This window comes from Spodoptera frugiperda, chromosome 7 (genome assembly GCF_023101765.2).
Source record: "Spodoptera frugiperda isolate SF20-4 chromosome 7, AGI-APGP_CSIRO_Sfru_2.0, whole genome shotgun sequence".
NCBI lineage: Eukaryota > Metazoa > Arthropoda > Insecta > Lepidoptera > Noctuidae > Spodoptera > Spodoptera frugiperda.
The window spans coordinates 6,342,561-6,369,787 of record NC_064218.1 but is presented as its reverse complement, the minus strand read 5'-3'; the positions used below and the strand labels follow the sequence as shown (position 1 = coordinate 6,369,787).

The 27,227-nt window shown below is 35.9% G+C and overlaps 1 protein-coding gene across 4 annotated transcripts in view; it reads right to left on the bottom strand.

Annotated features, from left to right (window-relative positions):
* Positions 1 to 766: 766 nt before the first annotated feature.
* The window catches only part of LOC118265907 (ADAMTS-like protein 4), a 136,565-nt gene continuing 110,104 nt past the window's right edge, over positions 767 to 27,227 (bottom strand). Inside the window, exons 8-17 of one of the 4 annotated variants that reach the window (XM_050694626.1) lie at positions 6,485 to 6,668; positions 5,942 to 6,102; positions 5,322 to 5,864; positions 4,971 to 5,237; positions 4,502 to 4,643; positions 4,255 to 4,430; positions 2,653 to 2,848; positions 2,504 to 2,575; positions 2,163 to 2,265; positions 767 to 2,002 (exon numbers count right to left, since the gene is read on the bottom strand). In XM_050694626.1, coding sequence (XP_050550583.1) covers positions 1,990 to 2,002; positions 2,163 to 2,265; positions 2,504 to 2,575; positions 2,653 to 2,848; positions 4,255 to 4,430; positions 4,502 to 4,643; positions 4,971 to 5,237; positions 5,322 to 5,864; positions 5,942 to 6,102; positions 6,485 to 6,668 — 1,857 coding nt within the window. In that variant the 3' untranslated portion in view covers positions 767 to 1,989. Of the gene's footprint in view, positions 2,003 to 2,143; positions 2,266 to 2,503; positions 2,582 to 2,652; positions 2,849 to 4,254; positions 4,431 to 4,501; positions 4,644 to 4,970; positions 5,238 to 5,321; positions 5,865 to 5,941; positions 6,103 to 6,484; positions 6,669 to 27,227 lie in introns of all 4 variants that reach the window. The other 3 variants (XM_050694625.1, XM_050694628.1, XM_050694627.1) reach the window with 3 other exon arrangements.

Sequence of the window (27,227 nt, the reverse complement as noted above, 5' to 3'; positions counted from 1 at the left end):
CTACTGGGCCGAATCTGTGGTGGTCTGATGGCTCTTTGAGGCGGAGATTTGGTCGGGCGGCGAGCTATGGTCACTAACACTAGTATTAGAACTCGAAACGGGATATTTACCATGTTTTTCTATTTCTAAATGTTTTTCTATTTCGAAATATCGGAAACTCATAGAAATAGAAAAACATGGTAAATATCCCGTTTCGAGTTCTGATACTATATTTTTTTTAATGGGAGTATGTCTTCTTTTTATTGTTATTTTCTTTAGCGCCTTCATTTTTTAAGTCAAGTTCTTAATATCCCTAAAACCTTCTCCTAAGTCTGAAAAATATTATGCCAAAATCCGCATCGAAATTGAGTTCAGCCAACGCGAGATGGTCGCGCATAAACATACATACAGGTCAAACTGAGAACCTCCTTTTTTTGAAGTCGGTCAAAATACTCATGATCGATTTTAAACATGGCGACAAGTCTAATTATAGTCAGCCCACTACTTACGCTGTAGATATTCTTTAATGTGCTCCAGTCTACCAAGGAATAGTTGTGAAAAAAAATTATGGTCATCAAGATTACGACTGTGTACCAAATACATATCAGATCGATCTGATGTCAAGATGGGGGTAAAATTCCAATTAATTTTGATCCAAACAAACGGATCAAGCCAAATAAAACCTTATTTCTTTATGAAAAATACACATTGTAGCACAGTATCTGGATTTGTTCTAGGTGAATGGATGAACTCATTAGGGAATCAATAGGAAAATAATAACAACAACCAGTGTTTAAAGCTTATTATTTTTGTACATTGTTATATGCATCATTAGTACAGACAAAATTTAATAAATGGTAGGCAAAACTAGTTACATTTTAGCGAAAACCAATTAATACATACATTACTGTGATGGTCAAATGTTTTAACTAATACAATCGTATAAATACTTAACAGCCAGTAAGTAAATGCACTATACATATAAAAATAATTATCTATTTACACAATGCGACTCTTTAATAATACAAAACTGACTCTTTGATAAACAGAATCGGTGTAATAAGTTATTATGAACACTGATGCCGGCGACACACATTCGCGAACAGCGTTCGGCATACCAAGGAACGGGTAACGTAAGCCATACAATGTTACATTACATCCCTTACCGACGAACTATCGAACAAGTGTGCAACCAGCATTATAGTTTCTATAAGTACATACCGAAGAAACTATTAGAACAATAAGAAATACTATTTTTGTTCTTAATCTATATTGCATAGCCTAAGTTGCATTACAAATACAAGATGAACTGTAGTTCCAAACATGCTTACATGAATTAATCTCCTAAGTAATACAGTATACGAAATTCGGTAAAATGCATTTCCATTTTGTTACAGGCAAGTTATAAAAAAATCTACTATACGCATACAAGTGCTCAACTCGATAACATGTCGTGCAATAAATGTAAAGATATAAACAAAATGATTTTTATTACAATTTTTTTTTTCACTTTTATAATTTTGAAAGTTCTACAGTTCACAGATCGACTCCATAACTCGACTAAACTGGAGATCACGAAACTATTCCTAATACTTACAAGAACTCGAACGTTTATTCACTTTTGAGCCGCGCGCACACTGGCATCGTCGTCAATAACACCTAACATTTTAGTGCGGAACACAATAAAACATTGAGTAATTAACTCGATACAGAATTGAGTGAGTCAATCCGATAACTAGTCTTAGTCTGTTTCACTTTGGCTTGATTCAGACTTAATACTCGGTGCATTAGCGTTTAACCTTTCCTAACGTATTAATTGAAGCGAGCACGTTCCACTTTCATCGTGAAAGGATTCATTGTAACTGTGAGTATTTGATCGCGTCGATCAGTTACGGGCTTAGCGTGTGAGTTGGTGCGCAGACGGAGCCGCGGCCCTCGGCTTGTTAAACTTTACGTATTCTCACTATGCGTCCATTTTGTATCACAATACGTGTAATAGCGCCTTAGTGTTCAATGTTTGTACCTGTGGATGAGAAAAACCCATTAAAATTGAACGTACTTTTGCAAGCAAAAGCAAATAGCGTTTTATGTTCCTGTATATTTTCCTGAAAATGATAATTTCATGAATTTTTAAGGAAATAAAATTAACAACAATAAGTCTTACTCCAATTATGATGGTTTACCGTCCGTGGCAGGATTTGCAACAGTAGTCGGCGTAGTACGGGTAATGGCACAGCCGAGCTTGCACCGCCAACGCGCAGTTATTCAGCTTGTCTATACATGCTCCTATGAGAATAAAAGATAATATTAATAGGGGCAGTAATTAACTTTTCCGCTTAATCAGGAGGCCAGTAGTCAAGAAATAAGTGGCACAATATTGTAAATACAGTGTTGCTATGTTACCAGATGATGATGAAAATTTTAAAAAGATAAAAAAAATATAATAAGTACTAAGAAGGAGAATTAAAGAAAATAGGTAAAAGGGAAAACAAAGCCTTGGAAGTAAGTATATAAACATATTTACCGTCAGCATAAGATCTGTCTCGAACATTTTGTGCTGTATGGCTTTGGTGTCTAGTTACACGTTGTTGTGGATCTGAAACTTTACAAGATAAATCAGTAAAATGTCCTAAGAATAAGGTCAATATATTTTTTTATTATTTGTGTTCAAACCTGATGGAGGTGCATTCACAACAGCGGTTTTCACTACTGGTCTTGTAGAGCACCGTGATGGCACACAAGAACGTTTAGCTGGTGGGCGCACTCCTGCGCAGTCAGCGTCACGCGCAGCGCCACTAGCGCCCTCTGCACCACCGCGCGCACACCATACTGTGCGAGATTGAACTCCAGCCTCGCATGGACCTTGGCACTGAAGATATATTTTGATATTAGTATGAAACATAATAATTAATAGGAAAATTTACGTCGCAATTTTTGTACGGTCATTTATATTTCATGGATTAAAATTAAAATGCCCTGGACCCTGATTTTACAAGTTGTTTGAACTAGTAATAAATACGTAGTTTTTGTTACATTATAATCAAATTCAGGGCTTAATTGTCTGCTTAACCAAATCGTTTGATACAGAATAATGTTCAAAAGACTTGCGTGTGTTAAAATGAATAAGAGAGCAAAAAATGTAGATGATGAGTATGCACGAGAAAGTGTTTGATATGAAAGTCCTAGTAATACAATCTAGCGTACACACGTGGTTCAGGCTTGGCATTAAAATAACTTTGCACCCCGTTAAGCAACATTGACAGCAACATCTGAGTTTCTATTGTCATTTCAATCAATTGCAATAACTTGATTGACAGTTGAATCGAGCCAGACGTCATCAATGATTGGACTGGCGACACGAAAATGAGTCAGGTTTGGATTAATTAGAGAACTTGTTATATAGTCGTTGTTTTCATTAACCATATCAGGAGGGGCGGTCCCAGTAACACTGGCATATTTGGAATCATTGTCCTAATCACCACGGACATTCCTCTACATGAACCTTGAACTTCAATTCAAGAGCCCATTCATGAAGTAGTGAATGGAATTAGGAAGCTAGAATTAATATTTCTATTAAGCACTAGAATAAAAATGAAGTGTCAAGTTAATTATTAATTTGAGGAGATGACTATCATAGAGATAAAGGATTTGTGTAAAGAAATATTGTAATTTAGAAGAATTTTTATCCACGTTTCTGCTTGATCAAAATCAAGTTTGTACCAGAAAATCACGTAACAGTTCTTGGCACTCATTTATTTCATTTATCCCACCTGTAATTACCTCTTAGAAAGGTCGAGCCCTAAAATCGTGGACGAAGAATTGGCGCACTAAGTACATCAATCTAAGCGTTGAAGGTTACAAATTGCAAAACCACTAGCTGGCTATACTTAATGGAACATTGTGGTTGCAATTATTTCTCTTATTTAAATTGATGGGTACTCTGAATACAAGGTAGAGCTGTTGTTAAGCTTCACGAACGTAAACTAGTCTCGTTTCGTAATTTTGGCACAAAGCTACCTATTTCTTTGTTTTCAAGATTTGTCACTAAGATAGCCTTTGTAACTTCTTATTAGGAGCCAGTCTATTCTTATTAAAGCTGTTACTAGGTGCCAAAAAAGAACGTATATGTTTTATTGCTATTTGTTCTTTTAAATCAGATGTGTGTAAAAATGATATCATTGTCCTTACGAATAATTCTGGCTTTGCTTCGAGCTAGCTAACGTAATAGGGCAATTCATTTACTTTGGGTACTATTTAAAATTTTCCTGTACTTACCTCGGACCAATCGCTGAGGTACCAGGAAGGACTGCAGGTTCCTCCACAAGCCTGCTCAGCATCAGGTTTATTTCCTCTGCACATGGAATCTCGAAGTCTCCTGCCATTGCCCCCGATGCAAATGACACCTCGCACTTGCTTGCCACCACAGGTAGCAGAACAAGCGGACCATTCACCTAACATAATAAAATATTAATTTGAAGGGTGAATATTAATCGAAAGTTACAGAAAATAGTCAATATCTTACTTGTAAACCACTGCGCGTCACACTGTTTTCTGATGGAACACGATTGTGTTTGTTCCGGCGCGCGATGAGTTGTGCATCCATTAGGATCTACACACCGAACTCCTCGAGATTGCACGCCTCCACCCACGCACCAACCTACACACTGAAATACAGAACTTTTATTAGAATTAGCCATATAACCATCCATATTCCATGAAAAAGTTTATATCACAATATGTTCGCAATTGAAACATCTATTTTAATAACAAGGATTTTCGCCCAGGAAATTATAATTCCCATTTGGAATTTTGGCGTAAACTCATAAATAACTATAGGTTCGTACCCTTCTCACAGTTAAGTCTTATTAATACCTTTGCTGGCGAGCATAAGAACACTGACCCTTTAGGGATTAAATATATTAGGGAGCTATAAATTTGTATCAATAGGAGAGTGTTTTGACGTTGGACTTTTATTATTGTTTTTGACTAACCTGAGACCATTCTGTGTACAGCCATCCTCCTCCAGCATTGTGGCTGTAGCTCGGTGCTGGTGTGGTTCCAATGTCGTTATCAGTAAAGTTGGTAGCGAGGGATATCACTGGTCCTTCTCTGAAGTTGTCAGTTCGGTCCTTTGGTCGCACCTGACGCCTAGCGTCCAGTCGTGGCACAGAGGTCGTAGCAGCCGTGCCGTCGCAGTTTGGAATGTCACAGAGTTCGCTGCTTGGAGGCATTGGTAACGGACATTTTTGGTCGCTTATCTGAAAAATATGAGAACAATTAAAAATGATTAAACAAAGATTCTCGAGATATAAGTTTACATGTTGTTAGTAAGTATCTGATACCTTAGTGATTCCTCGCGCATGGTCCTGAACACAGCCCACAATTCGCGTCCTGTGTGCTGGTCCACAAACTGGGCAGGGTCCCCAAGCGGCCGCTCTCCAGCGTGGAGGACATGGGTTCCCTCCACAACGACGTCGGCGAGCTGGTGGAGGAGCACCAGTGCAGTGGAAGGGAGACACTTCCTTATCGCCTTTCTCAGTCACTTCAGCACACTTGAACTTGCCAATTTGCAGTCCACCTCCACAGCTTCGTGAGCATTGCGAGAACTCCATAATCTTCCAAATGAACTTTCTGCTTCCAATAACATTACTCTCAACTTGGGATTGACTTTCCAAATTATTGAAGTCTGGTATCTTCGACAGAGAAGGTTCAGATTTAGTTTCGAGGTCTCGCAGGTGTGGCTCGATATTGTGATGCCGGTGGTGTCGTTGTGCCGAGTGGTGGGGCACAGGGTTGGCTGTTGGTATATCGTTACTAGTTTCGTCTGGTTCTAAGTCAGTTAAGTATTCGTATTTTATATTCGGATTTGGTTGCGTGTACAGGATCTGAAAATAGAATATGATTAAGACATTTCCGTAAAAAAATTTAACAAGTTTTATTTTTTTGTACTAAGGATTCATACCATGATGTCGATAGGGTGGTGTATGGGTCCGTGTGCGACGACGCTGTCGAGCGAGCCCTGGCGCGAGTACACGAAGCGCGCGCCCGCCGCCTCGTACGTGCCCGCCGCCGACACCGCGAACTCACCATTCATTATGTACGACCCATTGGATACTTTTAACGCTAAACAAAAAAAAACACAATTTGTACCTATCGAATAAGCAAAATTAAACGAAAGTAATTGAATAAACAATCGTTGAACGAATTGTTAAACTCGACTAAATTGCTAGCGGCTGCGTCATGCGAATAATTAACCACCAATTGTGCAGACGGCTACCTCCATTTATCTCACAATTTGCGGCGTAGGCGCCTCTATTGAAGAGTAGCGCCGCGGTGCGCATGTGCAATTCTCATTAATCGATTCGACATCGATCTTTGCACTACCAAACACTTCTTCACTCGATTAAGACGTCTATTTGTGACTAGCTGTTAATTATAATGTAAAATATTTCAACTTTAAAGTAATAGAAAATAGCAGAGAAGTCAGAAAGATTGTCAAGTTTACCTATATAGTTGTCACTGGGTGTCACTTCAGAGATGTTGAGTCTACAGGCGCCTCGTGGGACGGTAGTGACATAGGAGTATCCGAGCGGCAGGCGTGGTCGAGAGAACAGACCTGACACCAGACGTCGACCACAGCGAAGTTCTCGAGACGCAACTGAAGACAGGACACCTTCGCGGCCCACCGCCTGAGGACAAGATAGAAACAAATAATGTTAAATATGAAGAGTAATGATAATGATAAAAACAGTGGACGACAAATACTTGGTTTTAAAATATTATTAAAGCGATAACTGCTGAAAGAAAACTGTTGAACGCAAATCCTCCGTTAAGCGTCGGTCACCAGTATCCGACAGGGCGGTTAATATGTTAAGAACTCATACTATGGGCTACAGAAAAATGTTTTCGACTGCTTCCCTTTCCAAAAACTAGATTTAACGCAGTATACCTGTACAATAAGATAGTTCATTGATGGCAAAATAAGGCTAATCGTACGTTTGACGTCATTTACCTTCGTGATTACTAACAAGCAAGGTGATAGTCCTAAACTCCATTTTAAACACGTGTCTTGAATCTACACACGTCTTAATAGAATTGGTCTAGTGAACTTTAAAGTTTATATCACGATGTTATCTGATCTATTAAGCATAATCAATTTTGTAAAGGTCTCCTAATTATTGTGTGACGTCTTTATTGACTGTGTATTAAACGAGTACTAATTGGGTAGCAGTTTAATAGGAGAATAATTGCTATCCAAGGATTGTCATATAACAAGGGCTTTCGAAGATTGATAAAATTTGTGACTTATTCTATCAAACCGAAGATGTTTAGCTCGGTAGGCATCTTACTACCCTTCGAGCAAAATCTACTTATGGTGAGACCTTTTCTAATTTCATACTTATCACCAGATTTAGTAGCTACCTAAACTGATTGTACGGTTTGTGATAGCACTAGCCGTGCAGTCATCGGGCTGGACAACTAGCTGCCGAGCAACGTGTAGCGGGTTCGATTCCTGTACGCAACAACTCTTTGTGTGCTCCACAAATTATAGTTTCGGGTCTGAATTTCGTGTGTATGTGAACTTGTATGCTTGTAAACGCACCTACAATACAGGAGAAATTACTAGTTAGATTAGATTAGATGAACTAATGTACTCGTATATTTTCCTACAAGTCTATCTAGGTACGAAAAATAAATAGAACAAATATAAAAGGAACCTAACAGATCTAATGGACGTAAGAGTAAAACGCAATCTTTACGAGAGTGTAATCTCATTTGTTTTTATTTCTTTTCGTAACATGACATACAAATGTATCAGACTGTGTATTTACTGTGGAACTTAATGAAAGTGTAGTCAGAAAATAACTTCTGTAGCTAACTTACAACAAGAATTACGTGTTTGATTATTTTTTTCCCTTTTAGATGACTATCCACATAGATAGTAATCAGTTCGCTACATGCAGCCTGTTATACCAACATAACATTACATTCATTACTATATATTTATATGTAGTTTCTTTCGCATTAAAATATTGTTTTGTATTTTTGTCTTCTTTCTTTATTTTCTTTGATTTATGCTGAAAATTTACAAATCATTATTTTTTTTAACAATGAAAAATCTGCGTTTGGCCACCAACCCGCTTACTGCCAGGATGGCGACTTAGAAAGTACCTATTTATTCTGACCTTGAAAATTAATTACTATTGTATCTAAAGCCTCGTATATGCACATGTGGACTTACAATAAAGTCTAAATATTATAACGATTTGACTCCATGCGAATCTGGTCGATTTCCAATTTCAGTCATCATATTGGTTCATTTCTTTAGCCTTCTGTGTACTGATTCTATTCAACTCAAGACCACCTAAATATAGAACTCTATCTTATAGTAATGTTCAATCTCTTAGATGAAAATAAACAGCAGCTCAATTATAACCAATTTCCCGCCCCTATCATGACGTGTAAAATGTAGCATGCTTCTAGATATAATGCATTAGTCACAGTTTTATATGGAGCGCTAAGATGATTTACCATGAGTATTAAGTTGTCACCGTATTACATGGTTGTCTGGGTAATCGGGATTACATCTTCATAAAGTGCGGTTGAACGGTCGGCAGCTCATTTAGATGGTGTATTCTAGTACACAATATTTTTGACTGATGTGTCATTAGTCCGTTCAGAAAATTGTAATTTGTTTTTTAGAAATATTGACCCACATTAGGATTTTTCTTGTGCCGTGGATGCGTTTACAAATATTTGCGGATTTGTGGATCACACAAAGAGTTGTTCAATGCGGGAATCGGACATCGACATGGGCAACTGCCCAGCCAACACGCCAACTGTGTGATCGAAAACGTGCAGCAATGAAAATTATAATTATGTGCCTTTTGGTACATTTATAGGTTTTCAGCACTTACGTCTACACCATCACCAAGTAATGACCACCTATGGCTGCGTTATGGTCTTTTTCTACATAAGAGAGCCAAACACGCGAATTGAAGATCGCATATTCAAAAGTTCGAATTTATTAGAGACCATTGCTGCCTCGTCTTTGATGAATATGTGGTGCCTTATGCCACTAGCAGGAAGAATGTAAGCGGTGGAGATAGTTGTGTTCTAATCAGGCGTTACAATACTTAAAAAAATCAAACCATTACAAAAGATGCACGGTTCATTATTCGCCACATTGAAAACAAAGTTGTTCCTATCATAATTCAAGATATTAAGAACAGAGACGAGAGCACGGATGTCGGTAATTAGAGTAGGCCTATTAACAACAACCTTTTGTTTGTTAAAAGTTTTCCTAAAAGCATTCTGTTCTTGTGTTATCTTGATTTTGGTCCCTTTGTCTTAAAGACCGTAATTAATTTCTTGGCTTGACTATAATGTTTTTTTACGATGGCCATTTTGATTTTCGTTTGGGACTGATGATTTTTAATGTGAAGTGGAACTTTCTGGTGTTGAACACTAGTGATAACGCGAATATAGTTCCAGCACTGGCTAGCTTTGTAATTTGACAAAAGTCTAGTTTGGCCATATTGAATTTTACTTAGATAACTTTGTTTCTATATTCTACAAATATTTTACTGTCAGTAGTTGCCTTATCTTTAGCACCAAAAACAGCTGTATTCATTCCCATATAGGCACAGTTTACAGAAACATAATACTCGTAACTGGCCATATACGGAAAGTAGTTTGGTTCATCTTAAAATGAATCCGTTTTGAAGGCTCAAACTAATATTTTAGTAATGTATAAATATAAACAAAACTGTTGAGGTGTACACATAAAGTTGGATTAAACTTCGTTTAAAACATTTATCTTTATATATATAATTCTTCTGTAAGTGTGTATGTCACTGAACTTCTCTTAAACGACTGGACCGATTCTGATGATTTTTTTTGTGTGTGTTCAAGGGGATCTGAGAATGGTTTAGATTCACAATTTTGTCCGCTGGACAATGATTTTTTGATTATTTTTTAATTTATCAGTAGTTGTTGATTTTGGAATGTTTTACATTGAATCCGACAGACGGCGCTACCATCGCAGTGTCAAATATGAATGACGTTAGATATTGTCATAACATTTGAATAACAATTTTCATCAAAAAGGTCCAGAATGTTTTAGCTTATTAAAAAAAGTTTAAAATTTTCAAATTAAAGACGTGTAGACAGGACAACGTCTGTCGGGTCCGCTAGTATTGATATATAAAACAGCGGATGCTTTGATTAGAGAAATAAATTTCCAATTCACAAATGGAATTAGTTGAAATGTAAGCACGATTTCGATTGTTTATTTGCGTTTAAGATATAATGTTATTGAAATTTTCAATCTTGTTTAATGTTAATTTTATTGCACTATTAATCCCGTTTTAATAGCCCTCCTGACATACCTGAAATATTTGAACATTACGCTCTAAACAACCAGTTAATATCCATATAACACACATAATGAGATATCGATAAGTGCTGAGATTCGTTTCCAAGATAAAACTAAGTGTAATGTTGTAAACATTTACAATTTAAACAAACTTCTTTGTGATTAATCGAAAACTTTTAACGAAATACTGAATGAACACGTTTTTTTAAAAGCTGAACTAAATCTCACTGGTCTTAAAATACTGGCACTCAAGAGAAACAATAACATTGCTACATATTGGCTAGGTAAATATTGATAAACAGTAGTTTACATTGAACTAATGCTGTAGTCAAACACGTTGGAACGAGACTATAAATAACCCAGTAAGGAGTACCTCAGGGTGTCATCCTTCATCCAGCTTAGCTAATTGACAAATTGTACGATACCAGCATATCGAACGAGTGGTCAATGTTATAATGAAGATGGCTGATTAGTATTTCACGGAGACGTTGAATACAGATACTGACACCGTTAAGAAAATGTTCCAATCTACTTGCGTAAGCGCTGAAGCTACCCTGCCAACTCCGGCGCAGCCTTTGATTAACTTTTGTAACTTTGATCACGTATAACTCTCTCTGCTTTGTTAATCTTCATGCGTAGTGTGATAAAACATTGAGTAACATCTTGCTGGTCTGAAATATCAAACATGCAAGAAGTACACTTACAGTAGCTAGACAACTAGTCGTCAGAAATAACTATGTGTAGGTACAAGTTGGTCCTTAGAGTAAAACCGGATCACAAGGCCGCGAGGTCACAAGACCCGAGGGTGGTGTTCTAAAACATCTGGCCTACATGCACTTACAAACGTTTCGTAATTATTAATGTGACACTAATGCATTTAGAGCATTAGGCGCTTCTAATGTGCACTTTTATGAGGCTATAGTACAAGATAAGGACCGCTAACATCTCACGTTGGGCAGACCGTCAGGCGACCTCAATGTAAGGCTATCTCTTAATTAAGTGTGACATGAATCATTTTTAAAGGCAGTAAATGAACTCGCCCTTTGTGTACCGAACCTTGTGTGCTTAACGGGAGCGAGGGTGTCGACACTGATGTATGAGACCCACGTAAGTGCTACTGAATCAGTTTTATTGCAGGCAATAATTTACTTAATCTAAAGAGGCGACTTGCAGGAGATAGCTAACAAAGTAAGATGTGTTTTTATGCTGACACAAAGGTACATTATTTATTATTAGAGGGAACAAAGCCGACAGACGGGACACAGCGTATAAATCAGAGGGGCTCCCGATTCCTGATTTAAAGGTTCCGGTATACCATTTTTGTCCAACAATTATTAAGGCAAGCTTGCAATAAATTTGTCTCAAAATCAACAAATCTTTGGCGTGAGACAGGAGGGAGTCTGCTGTTAATTTATAGCTGGGCAGATGTTAATATGACTTACGAGAGGTCAATACTTTCAACTAAATATCGTTTATCTAATTGGTAGTGTTGAAGTAACTGTCACTGTGGTGGCGTCTCTCAATAAAAACCCACTCATTACTGTTTAGGTCGGCCGAATTCAGCAGGGCAGTTAAATGTATAAAATATGAGCGTTGTCACTTTGTCTTACAGTACTTCCACTTGAGCCATGAACTGTACGTTCGTAAAAACTTTTCCAATTAAAGGCAGATGCGTTTAATTGTTTGACAATGCAACCTAATTTGTGTTTGATTTGTACGCTGGTGCCATTAAAATGTGTTTTAATTTATACCACACACGTTTCGGTTATAAAATCAATGTCTAAGGTTGACTTGGATAGTAATGCACAACAGCAATAAACATAAATAACATCACACCTATTATTGCATTGGTAATATAGGTGCTAAGTAATAGAGAACAATATATTTTTAAATATTTGTGAACAGTTCCAAATATTAACAACATGCATTGATATATATTGAGAAAAGCTCACGTACGCTGCTCATGATGAAGAGTCCCTCTGTGACTCGAAACTAGTAGAGATTTTCTTAATATATTTATTAGATAGGACCGTTTTTTTTTTCAATTAATTTAGTATGTCTCACGATAGTCATTATAAAGTCATTATAATAGTTATAAATATAATAGTTATAGATAGTCATTATAAAGTGTATGTATATTGTATTAATGATGTAACCAGAAATAAATAAAAAATATCCCATGTTTGGACCTGGATAAGACCTAAGTAAGTATTTCTTTTCATGAGTAATCTAAATAAGTAACAGATTAGAACAATAATTGTTTTTTTTTTTTGTAGGAAAAGCTATAAACTGTTAACTGGAGAACACGAAAGGTTCAATAAGTTCAAGTGTTTTAGTGACTTGTTTGTTCTTTCAACGAGATTAAATAAAAGATAGACCGTCACTATATCAATGAAGTAATTACTTCTGCTATCTCATAGATCTAATGAAAGCTACAGTCGAGTAAATAAACATACCTAAGGCCGATGGTATTTACGAGAATATATTCACTACACTAATAAGTAGAAACTTATATGGAAACATTATTAAACTACCTACTATAAGAGTAAAAAATGAATAAGAAAAGATTTTAACCACTCAGTACCTATGCAGGACTCTGTGATCATTACTAATTTAATCAATCGGTAATTAATTACTATCGATTGCTTACAAACTGCATTATCCGCGTAAAACATTAAAATACACGAAGAAAATGATGGCATCAATGTAAGTAATATAATTCCGAACGTCTGTTTGAACTACGAATTGTACTACTTACCGAACCAGACCATTCGACTCACATGTAGGTACACAACTACACATGTACACACAATTGTACAAAGTTTGTATTTTCACTGTGCAATCACTTGTCTAGTCCACGCATATGTTACTTTATTACTTTCAATTGTTTGTCGTTTATGGTACACGACACAAGGCCGAAACGTTTAGGGCATGCAATTTATCGCAAACAGAAAAATAGGACAATGTGTGCTTAAGACCTGTACCAAAAATAGGAAAAATCTCCAAGGTGAACGGTAATAAAACGTCTACTACAATGTTTCAATGTACGCTTACGCCAGTAGTTAACGCTAACTATAACGACCAGACTATGAATCGCCGAGGCTACATTTATTATTCTAACTGGACCAGTCGTTGACTTTCCATTATCATATGCGATGAGGTGCGCTCATTGGGAATTATAAATTTATTAGCTCGCTTGTCTCTTTGCTGTTAACTTCACGGAATAATTTCACAGACAGTATCCAGCGCGGCGAGCTTACAGTGTTCATTAACGTGTACAACTTTAATGACGGCCACGACTCCTGAAACGCCTGTTTCACGTTACTTGTTACTCCAACTAAAATCAGACTGACTGACTGACTGTGCACCGTGTCCTCTGTAACGAGTTCACGCTTCGCTTATCCTGAACTAAATTAGGTTTGAAAGTTTTGCTTCCCATTAGGCATATAGGGTCGCGACATTATTGATAGTGTACAAAGACAATAGCATGCCATCAGTATGACGTGAGCACGAAATTTATGAAACCGGAATATTCAGGTCGAATGAACAACTGAATCAGATAAGTGGGATTCTAAATTAGCCATTCAGTCGTAGTCGGCAACTAAGACAAAGGTGGCTAGGGAGTGCGTCGGAGCGACTATGCAAACACCCATGTGCGCTTGTGCGTCTGGGCAACTGGGTCGCGCCGTGTTTATCATGCAACATAATAGCTCTTATTCAATACGAACCGACAACACTATAAATATTTCAACAATAACCGGAGTCACATCTAGATGCTAACCTTTAGCACTTGAGTATTGAGCAACAATGCATACTTATAACAAGTATTTAATATTTGCCGATAGTAATAAAGTTGAGTAAATGGAAAACGCGTGACTCTTCAGTTTGGAGGTTTGCACGGCGTTTACGTGATATCCGTTGTCAAATTCAAACAGCGTTGCGGCATGAATGGCGCCAACATTCCGCGCCCACGAGCTCGCACCGCACACATGCCTATGTACACAGCATTCGCCAAATAATCGCTGACCAATGTTCCATAACCAAGAATTTTCAACGATAATGTTGATTTCCTGGTAGTAAAATTGAACAAACAGTCCCAATGTCAGACTTTACGAGGAGTAAATTAAATAACGCTGGAAGAAAATGTGTTGTTTTATGAAGAATTTCAAGTTCGTCTTTAATCTTCGAGTAGTATTTTATGAGGCTTTATTGCTTTGATATGTTGAAGAGAAAACATCTTGTGTTTGATGTTGAGGACAGTTGTTTTTATTAAAATATCACCTTTATTTATTATGAATAGCTGTCTCGTTTGTCTAGTCAATGAATTGAGACGAGATTTACTGATGAATTGAATGTTTTGTTGAAGAATTGATATCGTTATTCTGTTAACAGGTTGTTGATAAAGATTAATAGAAGACTTCAAATAGATGTCAGTTCAAACTAATTGCTGTTCTCTTTTTTTTTAATTCACAATGTAAATCGTATCACCTAAAACTTACGATAACAAAAGAGAGTGCATGATTTCACAAACACATTAGTTTCCATCTACATCAATCGTTTCAAAATTGGCCACCGTGATCGAAACCAATCTGCAGACGTTAAAACAAAGCTGCATACAATTTAAAACACATTCAAAAATTATTGGTCGACCTCGAAATAAGATCAATAATCAATGATAAAAGAATACTATAAATTGGCGGACGAGTGACCCAAATTGTCGAATACCTTATTAACAAGTGTCTGTCGTCTGCACAATTTTTCTAATCAACACTAGGTGGCCAATGATTTGAGGTGGACTGTCTAGACAGTTGCACAATTTACCATAATTTACACTTTACCAATGATGTGACTTAATTGGCTATGATCGATATGAGGACACGCGGTTCTTTATGTATTTGCATTGTCTTGTAGGTGTTGACGCAGAAAAAATACATGTGTTACATACGTTTTTTTTTATGCAATAAACCGGTAAACGAGCAGACGGATCACCTGATGGTAAGCAATCGCCGCCGCCCATGGACACTTGAAACACCAGAGGCCGTTAAAAGGCAGCTAAAAGTCCGCTGCTGGCCTTTTGGGGGTTACGGATTTAAGGGTTGATGGGGAATCGGGGATTAGAAAGTGAGGTAATTGGGCCTCCGGTAAGCGTAACTGTAACAGTGACGTTAGAGAAAATTTATCAATTTAAATTAGTTCTGGTACTGTCAAAACATGTTTTCAGGTTAGTGGACCATTTAGATATAATATGTTTTTTGTTTACCAACTGCTTGGACTTTAGCTCAAGTGGAAACAAGTACAACTAATAGTCACGGAGGTATCCGATTCAATGGGATTCACCAGGTCGGGTCAAGAGTATTAGGTTTTCCATTTCAAAATATTCATGGGTATGTTCGTACAGTACCTATTTGGCAATATCATAAGGTACAATATCAAACATAACGCAATGTTGTTTTGTTTACACCACAGATGGGGCCCAGTAGGGCTGATGCCCGATCCAAAGCTGTGGACAACGTAACAGGTTACCAGGGCTCCGTCTCAAAGCAGAAGCTTTCTTCTGCTTAACTCTTACTGACTAAAAACCACCCCATTAAGGAACGGTAGTCAGTATGTGCCTGACACTCCCTCTCGCTTTAGCCATAGGCTGATTTCCCCCCCTCAAAAATTTCGTTTAAACAAATTATTCTAAACACAACTAACAAGAAAATAAAACAAGTTAAGCATAAAAACAAAATAAAAATAAGTCATTAATAAACACAATACTCACCAAGGCAATCACCAACATTAACACTAGAAAGTTCGCCATTTTTATTTCGTTTGTTACAAAAAACACTCACAGAATAGTCACTTCTTACACTGGACAAACGTACTATTTGGTCAGTAAAGAGTCGCTTGTAACACTGTCTTTTATCGACAACCGTTCGAGAATAAAGATTGTAGTACTAGTCAGCTTGCTCTACAGAAAATTGACACATTTCCGAATGATTAACATCTCCACTTTAGTACGATTAAATTGATATAAAACTAATATCTTAATGTAAGTGATAAGAATAGTTTATGATTTGTTCATAACAGGTGATAACCTACATTTCGTTTTAGTGTTTATTTAGTTACAACAATAAATATTTGTATGTGTTACAACTGCCAAATTTTCTGTACGATATCGATGTTCGCAAACAAGAATTCGTTAGGGCCACCGGTGTGCTGTAATTCGGTCTAATCATTGTATTTTTGTTGAATTAGTTACTACATTGTGTACACTTGTAATTGATATTTACTTAAGAACCTTAAGCCACAATATAGCTTTCAACTGGGTTAGAGTTGAGTATTCAAAAATCTATGCTTCATCTCTGCATATTTATTTTTAAGAATGCGCGATTTCCGTGTGTCTTAGCATATCAAATATTGAATCATATATATCATACTAGGTACTCCTCAAAAACTATGCTAAAACGTAGCGTGCCTTAAAGATAAAATATGATCATAAAATATTTGGACGTCAAGTATAATAGTTAAACATTAAAGGTCATTTAGGCCTAGGATCTAGACGATAACAAGCAATGGCATTGGCAGATAAAAAGGTCTTCGCACTCACTGACTGACAATACTAGATCATACACGAGTCGCATATATTTACATACGAACGTAATTACTTGTAACACCTTCAATTAGCACAGAATCCGATACTTATTTAACTTGTTACCTTATTCAACAAACGCAATGAATTCAGCAAGGAAATCAGAACGACAATGAAGTTGTAAAACATACATTCCTTCGTAATTTTTTTTTCTGTACATAGGCTGAGTGTTAATAAAACATTGAGCTAGAGTAAACATCTGAAGGAGAGATAAGGCTCACATCGCAGATACGACGGTATTCGAGACGCACATTTTTCACTTTTTCACGTTTCGCGTTAACTTTTAGGGTGCTTTTCCACCTGAGATGTGCTATGTAGCTATGATACGAAGATGTAACAGCTAAGCTGTGAAACTATGAGACTTTTTCTACTGATACTAAGCTATGTAGCTGGGCTACGAAGATGCGCCATCCATAGGATGTATCTTTCCATAAAAAACATAGCTTAGCAGAGTACGTTTCCACCAGTGCTAAGCTATGTGTACCAATGAATATGATTGGTGGAAGCCAAACGCATCAACAGCAACGTAGCATAGCACATCTCTTGTGGAAAAGCGCCCTAAGGCTCTGTACATCGCGGCTTCGTTGCTACAATGCCTCTAAGCGAAATGGGAAACAGTAATAAGTTGCCCGAACTCATTTATGTATTACTAATATTATAAAGCTGAAGAGTTTGTTTGTTTGTTTGTTTGTTTGTTTGTTTGAACGCGCTAATCTCCAGAACTACTGGTCCGATTTGAATAATTCTTTTTGTGTTGAATAGTGCATTTATCGAGGAAGGCTATAGGCTATAAAACATCAAGCTATAACCAATAGGAGCCAAGCAGAGCGGGTGAAACCGCGCGGAAGTAGCTAGTGTATTATAATACACAATTCCTTTCTCATTTCCATATGTATGATGTTTCTATATTCCGTACAGTCTCCATTCTCGGTACAAAATAGTTACGAGGGATTCATCTTAGTTTGTGGGCGAGTAGAAAACATTTATTTCGTTGTTGTACCAACGGACTATGAGTATTCTATGCATTAAATTACTGTTAGTTTCTGGGTATTACAATATTTTATTCTAATGTCATCAATGAATATATTTCTGTGAGATCAGAGTTCTTTATTTTGCAACCTTTAGGGAAGACTTTGGTTATCTAAAATCATGATACGATATTTAGGAACAAACAGAGTCTACAACAAAATTTATGGATTAGTTGATCATCACAATATTTATAATAATTTATTATTGTAGCAGTTCGGATCAAAACACCCAAAACAGTGTAGTGCCACATCAATCAAAGCATGACGTTTTTTATTACCAACAAATCAAGCCGGGCTGTATTTTTGAAAATGTTATAAATTAAATCGTAAATAATTTACGATTTAAAATGTTTCTCTCTGCCAGTTTGCTAAACCTTTTCAAGGGCGTATAATAAAAAGAAAACGAATTTTTACAACGTCCTAAAATAGATTGTGTTGAAGTTCATCTTGTATTTTGCGTCACAAAAAGTTTTTATTTTTAGTTATAAATTCTACACATGTCGATCAAGGAGGTTACATAACCTGTGCCATGTGGCTCTAACGGTACTGGTGGTTTGATCACGTCACGACTTTAGAAAGGGCTAAATAACATCGCAATTTGAATTAAAACTCGTGCAAATCAATCCACTAATGCTTTTTTTTCTATTCTTTACTTATACAAATAAGAATTTTAACAAACACGATTTTTAGCATGAACAATGATATTTGCTACGGCTTTATTTATCCTAGCCGCCTTGAATTATTGACGCCTGAACAAGCTTTACTGCTAAATTATCAATTTTACTTTGGTTAACATAATATTCCGACATGTGTTTTTATTATTTTTAATATTAACTAATAATCCCTACTTGGTATCGTAAGAGTTGCTGTGGATGCGTTTGGTTTCCACCATAGGAAAAAAGATAGCACAGGTGGAAACGGACTTACCTAAGTCATGTTTTTTTTTAGAGAAGGATGCGTGCTATGGACGTGTGCTATGGATGGCTTCCCTATTATCGATACAGAGAGATATCAGTTTATCAGTAATGATATTTGATGAACTTTTTACACTTCAATCTCCAACGGTGGAGATTATGGCACACACTCTTAAAAGTAGGGAAGGCTGATACCATACTAGTTCAGCAATGGATTGTCATTCGTGAAATCATATATTTTATTATTCATCCACGTTTTATTGTTTATCTAGTAAACTCGTTAGAAATACAGAAACTTTTCCGTACTCACGTTTGTTCCTACGTACCGTGAATGAGAGATCTCATTGAGTTTCTGCTACACTACTTTGGCTACCGGCCAACACCGCTGATTACTCCGTTCTCATATTTTACTATGCTATTACGAATTTCTTTTGTATTAAAGTGAATTCTTTCGAAAAACTATAACTCAGATTGGCGCTTGAGCGTTAAAATGTTGGTGGATTATTTCATTAGTAATGATGCCATCAACATTTAATGATTTTGATGTGGTTTGTCCAAACATCTCATTCTTGTTCATTCTTTGTCTAAATTATTCTTGTTTTTGTGTTTTATCTTCGTTTTTTATTTGGTTTTTTTTTGTGTGTTGTATTTTTAACGACTCATGTGTGGTATACGACATTATTGGCTACTAATTTAACTGTTCTTTAAAGCTTAGTAGTAGTAGTAGGTTGGTGTGTTACGGTAGCTTAGTTATAGAACTATGCAGTAAACTATGGCTAGAATTTGACCCCATATTTGACTAAAAGTTTGTCTTTAGTGCAACAGAACTGAAGACAAGCCTACCCTTAACCGATTTATGTGGGGGTAAAAAATGATGATGTAATTTATGACGATGATGACAGATTTATAGACATTTACTGACTTTTAACGACGCATAACATTTATTAATTTGAAAAAGATTGTGTGTACAGTTTTGTAATCGGTTTACAAGTATTGCTAGTTTAAAGTAAACTAGAGTTTAAAGCAGTTAAGTGCCGACAGAAGGGAGTTAAACGCCTTGATTGTTTTCACATCTTTTGTTAAGGGTACGTTCCACAGAAAACTTCATATTATTATTTTTTCAACACATTTTTATGAATCTTATTTGTATAATAATATTATATAACTACAAGAGTTTCGTGATAAAGTGATTTTAAAAAAAATAGAAAAAAAATTGTCGTTGTTAGATTTACTAAAATGGGACTGCAACTACTAAAACTTACATTATGGAACTTCAATCTAATCAATTTGGCAATCAAAAAACAGTGAGTAAAAACTTCTTTATGTAAGTGAGTAAGAGGTACATAACTAACCAAAGAGCAACGAATGGTATTTTCTTACTTTCGTAAACATGTAATTATATATTTTACCGTTAGTAGCGATTTTTTGCACATACATAAGTAACTGCGCGGATTATGAGTAACATTCTATTAAGCCACGTTAATTCCCGCTAACAGAAAAACTATCAAGAGCCCATAACTCAACCACTCTAAACATAATAACAGTCATTACAGAAATTAATAAGACGACTTTAAAAAAAAAATAACCATTCGATACACTACTTATTATCGCCAATATCTTTAAAAGTAACGATTAATCGTTAAGTGGATGTGCAAAAAAACCGACCAATCGCTTATTATATTACCTTATAGTATTATTAAGTCGATTTTTATGACAAAACGGATCAACGATCGATATTAAAGCGCGTACGGTAGTCTGTGCAACTGTGCCTTAAGTGAGTGAGGCGTGTTAATTGCCGTGTCGATGGCCCGATAGACCGTCCATGATAATAGTCTCCTTTGAAAGGTGTGGTCCACACTACACGCAATTACCGCAAGATTTATTTCTTATAAAATGTACGCGCTTCCCTATTTTTAAGCCGTCAATAAAGGGAGTCTTGTACTATTTTTGATTTCTTCACAAATTGTCGGACGTTGTTAAGTGTTAGATTTACTTTTAGATTAGTGATGTTTAGTAATTTAACATTGTGTCGTAACGCTGTGATAGCCGAAGGGCTGGCCTCAACTCCGCCGATGTGTTCCCACCGTTTGTCAATGACAGCGGTTAAGTGGAGCTTTTCACCAACTACTAAATTACACGGAGAACCTTGACAACGTTGTTTTAATTAAAAAATACACGAAATTCCAAATAACAAAAATACGGCTTTATAATTAGCAGACTGACAGAGTAACTTAATCTTACGGTTTCAAATCAACAAACGATCGGATTAGATGTGTAATCCTATAAGAATTTCACTATTAAAGCGCGGATTTCTGCGATAAAATATATTCAAGACATAATTAATTGTACCAGTTTGCCTACATTTTTTGTATTGTGATCGAGTTCAGCGTGACAAGTTTATAAATTGTTACAAATGAGATAATTATGTTAAAAACCTATTCATAGGAGCCAATAATTTATTGACTAATATGGTTCTTGTCATTTTTTCCGTGAAATATTTCTATTATGGTTATTTGTATGAAAATTTTTGGAATAAAATTGTCGTCATCGATAAATTGTCGGCTGTTAAAAAGACGTGATATTGTCTGAACGGACGTTTTAATTAAACTGAACTATTTCTGTGTTAAATGTTGGCATTGGTTCTAGGTATATAGAAGACAAAGGAATTTGCCGAACACATTCTTTAATTAACGATGAAGACGAAACTTTGCAATCGATATTTTAAGCGACCGATGTCTATATTAAGACATTCTTCATGTGAGGTCTCGGCTTTCGATTTAATGCATTTCACCTATAAATAAAATACACATCGATACATAAATTCTTCGCTGTCGATCGTTTTGGTTAATAATAGCTTCACAGGTAAATTTTGTTAGACGAAAAAGGGGGGCGAGCCCTGGCCGGTATTTGGGCTACATTCTAGTAGGCAGAATGGTTACGAGTGTTATGACTAACGTAGCATCACGATCGCGATCGCTTAGATCGACCGCACACGGCGAAATGCGACTTTAAAGATGAATGTATTAGGTACAAATTATTCATATCAGGTACCTTTTATTTTAACGAGTTGTCAATTTAAGTAATTCTCTTTATTTTGGACTGTCTAGTCGTTTATCAAGAGGATTGAGATGTATGCGGGTTCGTGCTAAGTTTTCATAGGCGCTCTGATTGATTAGATCTTTTTGATCATTCGACTCAAAATCTCACGTTTCGGCTCCGAATGATTTACTTTTAGTCGGAATAATCCAATATTGAAAGCTAAACGAAGTAATATTTACGTGACCTTTTCATCTTGATCAAACACAGATTTTTTGACTGAAATACGGAGTTATGAATGATGGGATGAATATTTTATTCGTAGTCTATTATTACCGATGTTATTGCCCTAAGTCGTTGGGCATAAGTACTTATAGTACATACATTCAGTTCTTCATATTAACTTGTCTAAAGAATCACATCTCCGACTAAATAGTGTCTATTAGCTAATACAAATAGAATATATTGTCACTTGAATACGTAAGGAATCCATATTCTTGGATTAACACTAGTAACGCACTATTAGGCTTCCAAAGACCTTAAGTAAATAAAGATGTGGATGTTTTGACTAGCCGTAGGTAATGGTTTACTTTTTCCTACACTTCCAATCTAGGGTAAGACGTACTTAGGTAATGAGGTGAGAATTTCGCATATGTGTTCAATTTGACCTGCTATTGACCCATTTTCTACCTCGATCTAGGGTAAAATGGACTAGATAAACATTCCCTTCTGTTTTTATTAATGGAAGTGTATCTGTGTAATTTAAAAATACGTTTTAGTGTTCATTGATAAAAAGAAGCCAGAAATGTAGGTGTGTAAACATAAAGAACGATATTTAGGCGAAACGTAAATAAAACCGTCTTCAATAGAAAAATACACGGGAAAGTTTAATTAATTGAATATAACTTACCTACTTATCTACACTACAAGATTTCTTGAGAATTAATTCGATATTGCTGTTGTCTAAAACTTTATTGCCTACAATTATTTACGTTTAAGTACATCGAGCTGCCGCGGGGTTCAAAGACATCGAATGCTTGCTTCGTATTGAAATACGAAATACATTTTACGTAGTCAAATGGCCAAGTTCACTGCCAAAGTAATAATATTAAATGTGTTTCCAATAAATGATTTATATTAGAAATGAATCACGATTGTTTACTGACTCTGGACTGTTCGAGTAATTTTCTCATAGAATTTATGCAAAATATTTTCGGGTCACCGAGTAGCTGAGTAAGGAAATCGTGTTATTCATATCTCAAGCAAAATTGACACAGTGAGATAACACGGTCCCTTTAAGCCAATTTAGGGCAAGCAAACTGTTATGGTTAGGGCGGTTGGAGGACGTAGGTAAACTTTTACAATATTTATTATATTTTGTAATTGGCCCATTTTTGAGCCGTTTTATCTCCACTGTCATAGATTAAATAATAAACTAGTCGCAGTTGCGACACTCGCGGATAGCAATCTGTTATGTTCTACGTGGTCTGGTATCCAAATTAACGGAACGCCGCATAGGTTACTATTAAAAATCCGTCATGTGCAACTGTGTGCCTTAATTGATCATTACTCAAAAATAATTGCGCTGAAATTAAAGCACTGAAAATAGTGGCGTACCTGCGAAAAATGTACGCATGGGTTGGCTCGGAATATTGCAGCATGCGCGAGGATAAATTGAAAATAATTATATTTTGTAAACATTAAAAGTCGAGCTTTCGCTTTAGTTTATTTTTGGTTTGACATTTTGTACTATTTTTTATTTTAATGCCGGCAATTTTTTCCGAGAGTTAGGTATCATTCAAACATTCCATGTTTAAATAATAAAAAAAAAACATTTTACAGAAAAAAAGATAACCGATTTCTTTGAAGAAAATCGGTTAAAAAGAACACTAAAATGGTCAAAATTACTTTTATTTCGGTGTTAAATAATAAACAAACAATAAAAAATAATAACTTCCAAAATTTAAGTCATTTTGATTCATTTAATGTTTTTTTAACCGTCTTTCTTTATTCGTAAATTCGGTTATTTTTATTTCAAAAATGGAATGTTTATATGAAGGGATCATCTCATCAATTCTCAAAGAAAATTTGGAAAATAAAAAAAAAACAGGCTGTATAATGCACATTCGCAACTTTCATGAATAGATAAATACAAGTATCGAGAAACTTTTAGACTGAGAACATTTTTTTTAATAAGTATTTGGTTCACTTTGTATTCCTACGATACGATCAAGATAGCCATGAATAAAGTAGATATTTATTTTATCTCCATCTGTCTATGACATGACATTGAAAACATTTTTTACATTGTGTAACCAATATTAGTATTATCTACCAATTCATCAAAATTACTTAACAATATTTGATAGAGGCTATCTAATCTTAAAATATGACTGAATCTCTGTTATGTGTATGTAAATTCGTTACATATGAGAATGCAGATACCTTTAAATTCTACTGACCCAATTTTGTTACAGGGCTGATAAGAAAAAAAAGATATACGCACTCTGATAAGCCTTACCTATGATGACATTGGACAGCGACAACCTTGGATTTAGAGAAAAAAATAATCAAATTTAAAAAACGAACGTATATTTTTTCGACAGCTTATGTATTTTTTTTTTATTTAATATTTCTTTAATCTGTGTTACAAGTGACAGTTTTATTGATTAAGTGTTTTGACATATTGTAAAACATTTGTCGTCTTGTATCTACAAATGTCATATTTTCTCGTACAAATTTCCGCGATCTTAAATTTCAATGTTGGCGAGTAAATCTCGAGGAAAAAACAATAATAAGTGTGTAAACCTGTCTGTTTCATAGCAAATGTACACGAATGAGACAGTTTTGCCATCTATTTGTAGAATGATAAGTGCATATTTAATTATACCGTTATCTTGATTTAGACTTAATAGAACTGTGTGGCCTAGTTTAAGCTAGATGATATTTATTTAGAAGTTAAAAATAGTTAAGAAGCATTTATTTTTTTAATTGAATTGAAGGAAACGCAAATATACTTTATTCGTTTCTTATTTAAACTTTTTTTGCCGAATGTGTAAATCGCTAGACGTAATGTTTGCAACGTTACGCTACGACAGATTAAAAATATTCTGGATTTGTGAGCTACTCGTAAAAGTTGTCAAAACAAAATTAAATATATCAACACTTGTTAAATCTCCATTTCGAAAGCCGAGGATTAGTTTTGACAAATGAAAAATGGTAGAACTAGAATTTAATTTGTTTTTTATTTACGTAAAATTTTCTTAGTCGTCTATCAATTCGGAAAATTTTTTCAAGTAGGAAATAATTTTTACGGGAGAAATTAATCATTCAGAAAATGTAGTTTATTAATAAAAAAAAAATAAAAAACAAAACACAAATAATCTAATAATCATCCAAAGATAACGTACACTTCACAAAAAAATATGTCCATAGGCTGAACGGGATCGCGCCGTTGCAACACGTGAAAGCAGAAAAAAAAATATACGCAAATTTATGCGTTTTGACAGTTCCGCATTTTCGCGGCAATTTTCCGGTTCGCGCGGGAACGAGTCGGGTGCACGGTCGGTGGCGCGGCCGCGCGCTCGTCGTGGACTGTGGCGGCGTCGCTCCGCGCCCCATCTACTACCTTACGATTTATGAGCGTGACGCAAAAATGGACAAAATTCATAGCGACGCTCTCCACGCACACCACGTGCCTTAGACTCGGGTTAGATGGCCGGTATTAAAAATATATTAATAGCCTATGCTTTTCTTTGAAGGTACCTGTTTGTTATCTCAATCCATTATGGGATCTGAATTGAGATAACAGTGGTCAGATAGCCATAAAATACCCTAGTTTAAATAAGTAATATTCAAACAGAATCACAAGCTTTTGTTTCCTTTAAAAATACCGATCTTTTATCAACTGTTACACGAATGAAAACAATCTCATTAAATTTAAAATCATTGAGAAAATTAAGAAGTCATTGCCAGCTGTTAGAGCAAAACATCCTAAGAAAAATAAGCAAAACGTAGGTGGTACTTAAGTGCACATTTCAAAAGTAAACGTTGAACGTCAATTACATTGATATAGTGCAAACAAAATGTACAATGTTATGAAAGTTCGTCATAACAATACTCTCTTAAACTTGGCCCGATTCCGCCAACCGATAGAAACGTTACAATATTGTGCGATTGATCCATTTAGTGTACAAATTGCTCATCGGTCGACTCATACGCACACGCTGAAGGAAGCACGTGTTTAAGTTACGAGTTCAGTGGAAATGTATAACTGATTGTTTGTTCAAGGCTGCCCCAGTTTTCTTTATAAAAATATGTTCAACATTATCTTAAAATAATGTTTTTACAGGAGGCATTTTCTGTATTTATTACTTACCACCTGTTTTACGCACGTCGATTAAAGTAATGGATGAAAATGGACTCCTTTATGGAAATCCGAGCGTTGTAGACATTTAGTTCAAATACTTTTGCGGGAATCTATTTTAATAAAATAGTTCAACGTTCTATGTCTAATTTTATCGAAGTTTTCCGATTTGCACAAAATTGAACACGTTCCTTCGAGGAGACTAGGTACGTTGGCTTTGTAATAAAGGCGAGTGGAGTTCTCCTTGCAGATCCCGCTATTGTTCCAAGTTCCGAACTCGCGCTAACTTAATTAAGGCACAATGATGACCAATTTTACTCGTGCCACGAACTAGACAGGGAAAGTCGGAGCGAATTCCGAACTAAGTACCCGTACCCGGTATCTATTAAACTAGACATAAATCTTACGTAGTTGCGACAATATCAGATATATTTGAATAAATATAGAGTGCTACGTCTTAACTCGGCGGCAGGTAAATGCACGATAAAGCTCCGTAGATATCTTATGTTTGACGGACAGGTGTAATTAGCCACTCTGCTCGCTACCGGCAAATGGAAGCGTGATGATAACGGCGGGAGATAGAATAAACAACGATGCCCTTCGTGATTGCATCTCATGCCTATATGGGCTGCAGCAGACTGGTTACTTTTACTGTTGGAGATCGGCGATTTTGTTGCGTCTTGACTTCGTAGGAATATAATGTTATGCCCATTATTCCTCGAAACGAATACTATGACAAATACGTACACTATTCAATGGTTATGTTTTTATTGAGCCAATAGTACAAATCTGATTAATCTAAGCTTCGCGATATTTTTGAGAGGGTCCAAAATACCAGTCAGAATTTGAAATCCTTTGCTACGAATGACGTACTTATAACCACTTGACCTAA